At 31.0% G+C, this 12,246-nt stretch overlaps 1 protein-coding gene across 1 annotated transcript; it reads left to right on the top strand.

Annotated features, from left to right (window-relative positions):
* Window positions 1–4,545: 4,545 nt before the first annotated feature.
* On the top strand, window positions 4,546–10,304 carry LOC126744008 (proteasome subunit alpha type-7-1). The gene is made up of 3 exons (XM_050451315.1): window positions 4,546–4,782; window positions 4,843–5,072; window positions 9,795–10,304. Exons 1-3 carry the CDS (start codon window positions 4,681–4,683, stop codon window positions 10,210–10,212), a joined length of 750 nt encoding a protein of 249 aa, XP_050307272.1. The 5' UTR covers window positions 4,546–4,680; the 3' UTR covers window positions 10,213–10,304.
* The last annotated feature ends 1,942 nt before the right edge of the window (window positions 10,305–12,246 follow it).

A 12,246-nucleotide genomic window follows, 5' to 3' on the forward strand; every position in this document is an offset into this window, starting at 1 on the left:
CAGCATACAGGTTGTATGCGGAAACATTTCCTTTAAGAAATCATCCTGAAATACTCATTACTAAAAGACATTTTAGTAATGGTCGAAGCCGACCCAACAATGAGTACTAGACCCATAGTAGCTTAAGTTGAAGTTTCTCATAGTAAAGGGTGGAAGGCAATACAACAAGAACAGTATTATCCTTATCATTATCCAACGGGTACAAGCGTTACAACCTGAAGATCATCCTAAAAGACTTGCATTTTGTCAGTGGTTTTTAGTTCAGCAGAAATGAAGATTGTATGAAATCAATTTTATGTACAGACGAGGCTACATTTACACGAGATAAAGTATAAAATTTCCATCATGTGTCGATAGTAGAAAATCCGCATGCTGTAAAAAAATTTCATTTCCAACATAGATTTGCATTAAATATTTGGGCTGGCGTGGTAAATAGCCTGCTTATTGGACTCTACTGTTTTCCACCTCGACTGACTAATGAAATTTATTTAGATTTTGTTTGACACAATCTGCCTCAATTATAAAAAGATGTTCCTCTAAATGTGAGACAGGATATGTGGTTCCTACATGATGGGACTCCATCACATTTTAGATTAGAAGTTCATGAACATCTAAATAGTGTTTTTCCGAATAGATAGATAAGGGCGCAATAGATCAATTTTTTTGGCCTCTTTGCTCCGTAGATTTAACGGCTTGCGATTTTTTTCTGTGGGGCTATTTGAAACAGTCGGTATATCATGATAGAGCAGTAAATACTCTGGAAGAACTTCAGAAGCGCATTGAAAATTCTTGTGATTTAATTCGTAGACACCAGGATTTCATTTTCGGAGGTTGTAAAGGGTCGTGGATTCGCCGAATAAGATTGTGTGTTAATCGAAAAAATGGAGATAATTTTGAACAATTTTTGTAAAACGGTAACCATTTAACTTAATAAAGAGTTTTAAAAAATAATTTTGAATAATGGAAAATAATTCTCTCATTATGCAACTTTTATATAGGTGATTTTTGGTTTAATGATTTCTTTTGACGGGTTATACTAGGTGTTAAAATAAATGACTCAACTTTGAAAACACCCTCTATATAATTATTTTTTAAATAAATATTCAGGTGTATTTTACATTTCCTAATAATAGCTGGAAAATCTCATGTCATGACTTAGGCTAAGGCTATTAAATGCAAACTGTATAGGATTATTTAAACCTTTGTTAGTTCTGCTTCAACCTAAATATAAATTGGTGCCCGATCTTGTTTTTTAACTTTGCAAGTTATTAAATATTTTATATATAAGTTTGCACTGTTCGAGTTCCAATACTGTTTCAATGTACTAAAGTTAGTATATTTAATTCCCGATATAAAATATTAGTGGGTAGATTTAAGATTATTATAAGTAAATAAGATTTTTAGGATATATTTTGTATTATTTGCTTAGTTAGACTTTTGTTTTTCTACGCGTTTGCCAAATAGATAATAAATATCTTAAGTCTGACAAGAAAAATGTAGCATTAATAATTAAATTACAGTTTATCTTAGAAAAATGTATCAGGCGATAACAAAATTATATTCATTTTGATGTCATCAAAAAAAAAATACATTGAATCAATGAATCAATAAAATCACTTTCAGGAATCAGTGGACATCTCACTGTTTGAGAGTTTTATAGTTTTTTCTTTGCTTCTTCTGCTTTTTTTATTATTTTAAAATATATTATAGGTTTATAGTATTTTTTCATCCATGCTGTGGCGATACTTGGAATGGACTAACGCTTTTAATATACCTAATCGAAGGGTAGTACTATTTGTCAACGTACAAAAATAACCTATAATTTATGATTTAAAAGAGTTTTGAATTTAAGTTTAATTAGGTGCTTAAAATATTAATTTAGTATTTAAAATTTACGTATTTACTTCATATATGGAATTAACTGTAATAATAGTTTTTTTTTAATCCCAACTAACAAATACGAAATAGAAAAAATACTCGTTAATCTTAAACGTGATGCAGTTGCAGGACATCATAATGTATTGGTTTTAGACTTAAAAATTTTAGATTAAAATTTTGCAACGAATATAATTGCAAGATTAGCAAATAAAACATTAGAAACAGGAATATACAGGGTGTTTCCTAACTACGGTACGAAACTATACAGGGTTAATCGTTAGGTCGTTTTATGAAAAAAAGTTCCTATGAACGTATGTCGGGAGTTGCTTTGTTTCTGAGATACAGGGCGATGAAGGTTCAAAAAAATAACGGTATTTTTAAAATACTATAACTATCCCTTAACCGATTTGGTTGAAATTTGGTGCAGTTATTTGAAGTTATAAGACGCTTATTTAGCTGTAACTAGATTGAAATTATTAGGTCCAGTGGCGTGTCAGTGGGCACCACATGCTTATTGTTGAGAAAAAAACGAGGCCACGTACGTTCATAGGAACTATTAAAATACAGATGATCTCTTTTGTAACAAAGTACACATATCATTATTTTTTCCGTATGGGTTTCACAAAACAAGCAGCAGTTAAGTAACTTAGTGCTACTGTGGTTCTTTTTCATAATTTATCAACTGCTTGATAAAGGTCATACAGTTATAGGTGTGACGTATATTAACTTAGGTAAGGCATGTAAGGCAAGTCATGATCTTTTATTGCAAAAGTTAGAATATATTGGTTTCAGAGGCTTTATATCAAAACTTTAAGAGCCATATATAGAGAAACGGCGAGATAAGTCCGATCATGCTATTTAACTGTCGAGTACCTTAAGGGTCGGTCCTGGGGCCACTCCTATATTTTTTCTTTGCATTGAGCCTAAGACTATCAAGTCTGTTAGGACAGTATTATCGTTGATTGAATATTAATATATAATACAAATATTCAATCAACGGTATTATACCGTTGCGCATGATGCAGTGTTGATTTATACAAATAGGGATAGTGCAAGGCTGGTTAATTTAGTGAATAGCGACTTAGATGACTTAGATAGATACTATAGCTGGCTGTTAAATAATAAATTAAAACTAAATATAGACAAAACAAAATATGTTATATTTAAACAAAAAGACAAAGTTATAAATAATGTATTAATAATATATAGTTATAAATAAAGTCTTAGAACATTGAAATTCCTTTAATGTTCTAATCAAAAAGTAGAAAGTATAAAATATTTAGGGCTTGTGCTTAACGAGAATCTAACGTGCTTAGGACATAACGATCATATAAAAGAAGGGTTATATTTCTTTATTAGGGCTATTTGTAGATGCGGAGATTTTTTAAGTTTTGATACGAAATATGGTATTTTAATGCATACTTTTTATCTGTCATGAGATTCCAGTATGGGATACGCAACTGCACAATGTGATGTGTAGGTAGCTTAACCAACTTTGAAAAAGTTCAAATTGTTTGAAACAAAGAACTTACGAACATTCGAAATAAGAACTCATATTGAAGGTATAAATAAAATAATTAACGTACAACCTTCGAGTAGTATCCTTAGCACAGATCAGGCAACATGAATGTATTAGATAATTAATAATAAAAAAGTGCATTACTTATTCTAATGCTGGTGCTGTATATGTATTATTTAGTAACAGTATTTTTTGTGGCAAACATCTTGTAGATTTTTTTATTGTTCGCTAACAGTACTATATAGGTACTGCTTGGGATAATACCTGTAACTCAAGCCATAACAAGCGATGTATTAATAACAGCTAATAATAATGAAATAAAGGATTTTGTTTAAAAAAATATCTATTTTACTTAATACTCGAAGGAATTTTGTGGATTTTCATCATATATGGCGCTTTTCAGAATTCACCGGTACATACATCGTACGTACAAAAAACCCCACGCTTCAAAATTACCCGGTAAAATCAGCTGGTAGAAGTATCGGATTAACCGGGATTTTAAGGTGGTCGAATCTTGGTCAAATAGATTCTTCATAGGGTTCCTAACCCCAACCTAGTTTTGTAATTTTTGCCCCTTAGTTTTTGTAAATTTGTTGTTGCTCAATTTTCATGTTGATTTTTTGTGGATATTTTAAGTTTATTTTGATGGTCGAGTGAGAATACTAGAAGAATAACATATAACTTTAATATAATTTCTTTTAAATTTTGTTTGTTTATAGGTGCCGACTATAAAAGCCACAAACTGAGACCCTTTGAACCCAATGGAACTGGGTCGTTTTTAACTTTTTGTTTGGCTTTTAGTTTCTTAAACATCAAAACAGTGGCAACCTTTCAATCTTTTCATGGAAAATGCTTTCAAAAATTTTAAAATATAAACATACCTAAACAAAAATCGACATCAACTGCCAACTGTCAAACAAATTCTAAGAAAATCATAGAGTAATTAAAAGTATAGAGTAATTAAAAGTATGTAGAGTAATTAAAAGTATTTAATATTCATTTCTCTATGAAGAAAATCAAGAAATCCGAAGCGTTTCCGAATGTTTAAGTAACCGAACGGCATCCTGAGGTCTACCGAACATTTTTGATTAACCGGTTAATTCAACCGGTGAAATAATGGTGAATCCTGAAAAGTGATTTTGTCACTTGTCACTAATGTCACTTTCTTGCAAGTCGGCAAGACGCGAATTACAAAGCAAAATATCAATTTTGAGGTTGTTTTTTAGATATTTCAGTTTGAATTAAATTATTAAAGAAACTGCAAATAAAGTAATACAGTAAAAATGTCTTCTAGATACGATAGAGCGATTACCGTATTTTCTCCTGACGGCCACTTATTGCAAGTGGAGTATGCACAAGAGGCAGTAAGAAAAGGATCAACAGCAGTAAGTTAAATAAGAAAATTTGGTACAAATATCAACTCAGGAGCTCTATAAACTTTTTAGGTGGGTGTCAGAGGTGCGAATGCAGTAGTTTTAGGTGTAGAGAAAAAGTCAGTAGCTAAGTTACAAGAGGAGAGAACGGTGAGGAAAATTTGCCTTTTGGATGAGCATGTTGTGATGGCCTTTGCTGGCCTCACCGCAGACGCTAGAATCCTAATTAACAGGGCACAAATCGAATGCCAGAGCCATAAACTGACAGTGGAAGATCCTGTCACTTTGGAATATATTACACGGTAATATAACTCATACCTACTCTACAGATTGTATTTTCGTCACTTTCCTCCAAATGGTCCTGCAATTTTCATTTAAAAAATATAAAAAAATTACTTTAGTTTAGGAAATTTGTGACTGCAAAGTGTTTGTGAAGGATACCTACCTAACTAGTAATTTCACACATGACGAGGGCTTTAAAAAAGTATAAGTTCATTCTTATTTAAGTTCATTAAAATTTAGCAGAAAAAGCTTTTTGAAAGTCTGCTCTCCATGCTCAAGTTGACTTCATTTTATGGCACATAAATGCAAAGAATACAAAGTTTTGAAAATAAAGAACTGAAATGCACTGTCAAATAAAAACAAGCATGTTTGTCTCAAATGCTTTGGTTTGGTGGTAACCGTGACCAATTAGTTAAAGAACACCAACTCATATATGGTTATTGGATTTTTTAATAGTCTGTAGAGAGAAATACAATTTTAGGTATGATTGAGATTAAACTATCTGTTTAAGAAATACATAAGGAATCTTTAGGAATTCACTAGCCCTTGATTTTGACTTGGAAAGGCCTACTTACAAGAATATTTGTTTTTATTTATTTATTTATTTATGGAACCCATTTACAAAAGTGTTACATAGCATACCCATACAAACATATATATTCAGATACAAAACTATTTATAAATCAATGAAAGGTGTAGATGAGTTAATTAATTAAAGCCCCTATGAAATAATATTCTTTAACTGCCTCTTAAAAGATGTAATCCTAGAGTCAAAAAAGCTTATCTGTCCTGACAGACCATTAGCACTTCGAGCCATTCGTGTAATTGGCTCATTAATGCCATAATTGGTATGGTGGAATGGGACTGAAAATATTTCTGATTGTCTATTCAATCTGGAAGGCACCCTAAGTTTAAAAAGAGACAATAACTCGGGACAATCTATAGTAGCATTTAAAACCTTATGCATAAAACATAAGTCGAGTAATGTTCTTCGTGACTCTAATGTGGGTAAGTTCAGGTTATCCCTGACCCACTGATAGTAATACTCCTGTCTCCTGTAACCACATCTAAAAGCCGCCACCCTTAAAAATTTATTTTGAGTTTTTTCAATCTGCTCAATGTAGCAGTTATATGACAGGGACCACACAATTGAGCCATACTCCAAGATGGGCCTAACAAGAGAGCAATAAAGTACTCTAAAAGTAAGCAAAGACAAATCAGTTGTAGACCCTTGGATAAAACCCAGCATTTTCATTGCCCTACCAGTCACCTGATTGATGTGACTTTTAAAAGACAACCTGGAGTCAATAAATATTCCTAAGTAAGAAACCTCTGTTTTGACACCAATTGCTACTTTATTTATTTTATAAAGAAAAGCAATAGGGTTTCTTTGCTTAGAAAAAGTAATCTTATGGCACTTATTGATATTAAGGGACATTCTATTCAAGTGGCACCAATCAAAGAACAAATTGAAGTCTTTTTGCAGGAGCACAGCATCAGAAAGGGATGTGATAAGCCAAAATAGCTTCACATCATCAGCAAACATTAGCACACAACAATTTTCAAGTTTCCAAACTAAATCAATAAGGTAACTTGTTAGGATATATTATAAAATTGGATTCAAAATACAACAGGGCCTTACCAGATAAACCAAAACTTCTGTCATTCCAAACAAAACATTTTGATAAACCAGATCACTTGTGCTTGTACTTATTTATATTTTTTAAATGTCTGACCTTAGGTACCTACATATTTTATAGTACCTCTACTTGTAAAACTTTTTATATAGTCATGTGAAAGATAAAAAACTCTTGTTTTATATTATAGCCTTAAAAGTAACTATCTTGAAAGTAGTTGCTATAAAAATTATAAAACAGCTCATAATTTTTTTTTGACCTCATACCTTTTTTATTTATTTTTGCCATTTTCTATTATACCACAAATTGCCATAATTTCCTTATTTCAAATATGGCACCCAGATAATTTTAAGTTATCCAATATTATGGAAAATAGTCATAACTTAGTGCCCATAGTATATTTTTTATATTTCAATACAAAATGACATTCTGCTTCCAGTAATACCCCTTTTGTTACTTTTTAGTATTCTAAAATAAAGGCATATACCTAATCTAATTTTAACGATTTTGTTTAAATACATAAAACTTAATGCATAGTGATTTAGAAATAAGTGTAAATAGTGCAAAAAAATGTAATCCTTGTATAAGATTAATTTAGACAGTTTCTTTCAACATAGGCTGGAAATACTTTCCAGGTTTTTTTTTTATCTTACCAAAAGACTAAATTTCAATAATTTTGTGCTATAATTGTAGTAAAATAAAATGGTAAAAATAAGGCCAAACCCTTCACCCACCCAGTATGGGATGCCCCCAACTTAAATTTTGGAATTTTAAAGTTAAAATCTGATTCAGTATTACCAGACAATATATCAATAATCAAATCAAAAATGCTTTACTGTGCATATGAAGAGCTCAACACAAAGCTGAAAAAAATATTAAGTTGAATTTGAAGTGATAGTTTTAAATATATATGATTTAAAATGTATAAAAGACAAGAAATGTAATAAATTATAAAATAATTAATACTTAAAATAAGCATAATTAAAAAAACTAAATGAAATGCACCCATAGAGGTATTGAAATCTTAAGCACTAAAAAACAAAATATCTATAAACTCATTTACACACAACACCAAAGAGATAGAGAAAAACAAATAGTAAAAATGTTAAAACACAGTTTTATTAAATTACAATCTGTCAATAAAAAAATCATCAAGAGAATAAAAGGCCTTAGTCAACAATAACATCTTAGTTCTACCACTAAAGTATAAAGCTCAGCTAAAGTCTACCACTATCCAAACTTCTTATTTTTAGAGAAATATTGAACATTTTTATTTTCTTCTTTATGATTGAATTCTTGGTAAAAAAAGTTTTGGGGATGTGTAATCCCAAGTTATCATTGCTAAACCATGTTATCTCCATTCTATATTATTATTGTCCAAATATAATTGTCCTTTATATTTTTTGTGGATCATATTCATCAAAATAAAAATTGCAGACAATATTAACATTTTTTCACAAATAAAGAGAGGCCAGCAGTGCTCTCTAGGAGTAATCCCTCATATGTATTTTACAGCTCATTTTTGAAGGACAAAAATTGAGTGCATTAATTGGTTTCTCGAAAACCCCAACATTGTACTCCATACCTTAACTGGGACTCAATTTCCCAAAATATACCTGTCTAGAAATATCAAGCCCCAGATTAAATCTTACTGCCGTTATGGCATAACAGGCTGATACAATTTTTTTTGCAAGGTCTCTATGTGATCGTAAATTTTAACCTGGTACCAATAAACAATCCCAAAAACTTATAGCTCTCATTGATTCCTTATTGGAACATTGTTTAAAATTCAAGATATTGGTTTTTCAAATTTCAAAAAAATTAAATATTGACCTGTTGCTATTGCACCTCTGCATTATTGCTTTAGTATCATGATTAGTACATATTATTCTTTAATATGGTGGTATCCATTCCCAATCATAAGACAAAGGTATCATCAACAAACAAAGTAAATGATCTTTTACATATAAGAGAAATAATAGTCGGCCAAGCACTGAGCCTTGGGGAACTTCATGGTCAATGCTCTGGCCTGCCATTAGATCACTTAATCTCCTAACAATTTGTTGCCAATTAGTAAAATATGATGGTAGCTAGTTTAGACCCCTCTAAAACTCTAATGGGAAAGTTTCCACAGCAGTATTTCCTGATCCACACAGTCTCCCCATTATTCAGACCAATGTATAGTTTCTCCAGGAAATTACATATTGCATTGCAAGTATTTTTATTAGTTTAGAATCCAAATTGCTGAACATGAAGTGAAATAACAAGATGGATCTTTAGTATTACCTCCTTTAAATAAAAGCTTGCCAAAGGTGTTTTTAAAATATCTGGAAAAATGCATTTGTCAAAAGATATATTTATGGCAGTAGCTAGACCCTGCAATACACAATCAGGCAAACTGCTTAATACCTTTATAGAGATATTATCAATAGCTTAATTATTATTAATTAAGCTTAAGCGCTTATCATTAAGCTATTGATATTATAGCTTATTATCAATAGCTTAATGTTTGGTTCCAAAATTATATTGATTTATCCTGATGCCATGATTTATGGTTTACACTCAAATATCATCATTTTCTATTGAGGTAAAATATATTATGTGCTCCATACAAAATATGTTAGTTACGGCCATTCCCAGTAAGAATAGAAGTGACAAAAAACGATTAAATGCATCTTTTTAACCAGGTTCCTAATAAGTGTATTTGCCAAATTTCAAAAGTGTCAAATAATATTAATTTTGGGGTAAGCCAGTTGTTTGCCTCCATATTAACACAATAATGAACCAGATTAACAAATTTAACAACTTAAAGAAAAAATTAAAAAGTATACAATTTGCAATACTCCTAATTATTTATAACCCATCAAATATCCACTAGATAGTAAATTAGAAACCAGTGACAATTAAGCTCAAAGATTTTGTTACATACATACATAGATACATACCAAGCTAATATAAGTGTGTTAAAATCTTCATAATGAAAAAGCTATAATAAGTTTTAAATTCCCTTTTTATTAAAGATAAACATTTATAAACAGTATTAAAAAAGTTACATAAGTTCAAGTTTTAGTATCTAGCACATCCTCAGTATTTTATTTCTTATAGGTATATTGCGAGTCTAAAGCAAAAATACACCCAAAGCAACGGTAGGAGACCTTTTGGAATATCATGCCTAATTGGTGGTTTTGACTATGATGGCACCCCCCATTTATACCAAACCGAACCCTCTGGCATTTATTACGAATGGAAAGCTAACGCGACTGGTCGATCCGCTAAAACGGTCAGAGAATTTCTAGAAAAATATTACACGACCGAGGAGGTATCTAGCGAGAGAGGCACAATAAAATTAGCAATTCGCGCTTTGCTGGAAGTGGTGCAGTCAGGACAAAAGAATCTAGAAATTGCTGTTATGAGACATGGTGAACCAATGCAGATGCTAGATGGGGACAGCATTGAGCAATATGTGACGGAAATTGAGAAAGAGAAGGAGGAAGAAGCCGAGAAGAAGAAGGCTAAAAAATAAATTGTTTGGTTTGTAAGTTATTGTACTAATAATTTTTTGGTTAAGTTGTCACTTTTTCCATATTAAGCAAAATTAAACTGATATCTTATATAGCCCATTTTTTTTTTCTTAAATAGTACCTGAAGTGAATAAAATTATTAAGGCCTGATTCAAGAACTAAAAGAATTGTGGCACACTGGCAACACAGAAAATTAATCTTAATGTTCCCAAAAGTGGCACAATTTTAATAGTTTTTTCTTGGTTTAAGTCTTACATCAGTTTATTTAATGCCAATTAGTCTAAACAATATTATGATATAAGGAGGTGTATAAACGCATTTTTTAAGCTTATCTAGACAACCTCTTTGCAACCAGTTTTTTCTTAAATTTGTATCCATAATTTTATTAATCATTAATTAATCTTAGACTTTATTACAATTATTTGCTTCATTTGAGTAAAAGACGACCATTATTATCAATTAAATACTTAAATACTACTCTGATCTTTTCTTGAAAGATGCAATTGACTCTACCATTGAAGAAGAGGAACAGTAAATGCTAAAACTCAAACAGGGAATTCGAAGCATGTTTTCCTACTGCCATGCGCTTAAAGTACTCTTCATCTAGGTTTATAAAATTCACATTTTTAATGCAGTACAAGTTATTACACATACTAGTGTGTAAAGTAAAACTGTTATTTATTTGATTACAGTTTATTACCTTAATAATTTACTGATTACGAGTATTGTTAATGAAACTATATTATTAATCTCTTTAAAAAGAATTAAATTTGAAGTATACCAGAGAAATTGTTCTGACAAGTAATTTCGGTTCTTTGAATTATTTATGTTTTTTTCTAAAATAGAAATATTTTTGATTGACGGGAATTGACAATAACAAAACATTCATAAAAAAACATATTTTACACAGATGAATAACTATCATACCACATGGTACGGTTTTGGGCCCAACTCTATATTTAGCCTCTTTATTGATGACCATTGTTTTTTTGCTGTGTGTGACATGGTTTGTCAGTGATGATACTGTTGTTTTGTTAAGAGGTCCCATGTTGGGATAGTACTTTCCGTAAAGCTGAAAGCTATATAATAAGAGACAAAATTGCTAGATGCAATTCTGTGAAGAAAGCATATAAAATGTACTGTCTCTTGATATGTATATTCAACCATCTTAGTGCAGGTAACTTGGAATCTGACATGTTTATGTGCCATTAAGTTGTGAATACAACAATTCAATATGCAGTATAAGAGAGATCGTAATTTTTGTACAGATTTCACAATGACCTTTGCTAACTGGCTGCGAAATTGTAAATTATAATCTAGAATTATGTCGAGATTTTTACATTCACTGACGATCGGAATTCGAATACACGAATAGCCAAATTATTCAATGCTTACCTATTTACAGGGTGTTTCAGCACTATGGGATCATTGATAGTCCTATACTTCTTTCTGGTGTACGTTTCATGGTGCCTAGGCTTAATGCTAGACATCCCCTAACATTCTTTCTGCCAAGGCCTCATACTAATATCCTGTTGAAATCGCCACTATTTACAATATGCGCTATATTTAATCGGATCTGTCACATGGGCGATATAAATTTCTCTCCGGTTCATGTGATTGTCGATATCTTGGTGGATCATTACTCTTGGGATTAAGACCCATGTGTTACCATGATATAGTTAGTAGTAAGACCCATGTTATAGTTAGTAGGTATATTGCAGTTAACTTAATTTAATTTTGTTGAATATGTGATTATCTTGTTAAACCTTTATAATTGGGTTTTTATATCATATTAATAGTTATTTGTTCTAATTTTTTGGATAACTTTTGAGATTGTGACTTTACTTTACTTTTTTCTATTCTTTTAGGTTTGTTTGTGTGTGTTTTTTTTAATTATATTTTTCATTGTTTTGTAACTGTTTCCTGTTATTGGGCAAGTTGCCTGTTGGAAATAAAGGCTTATTATTATTATTTTTTCAGTAAGTCTGGAAATACCCCTCTTTCAAGCATTAAATTCAGTATATGGGTTAGTGGCA

The sequence above is a fragment of the Anthonomus grandis genome, chromosome 13, assembly GCF_022605725.1.
Source record: "Anthonomus grandis grandis chromosome 13, icAntGran1.3, whole genome shotgun sequence".
NCBI classification, from domain to species: Eukaryota; Metazoa; Arthropoda; class Insecta; order Coleoptera; family Curculionidae; genus Anthonomus; species Anthonomus grandis.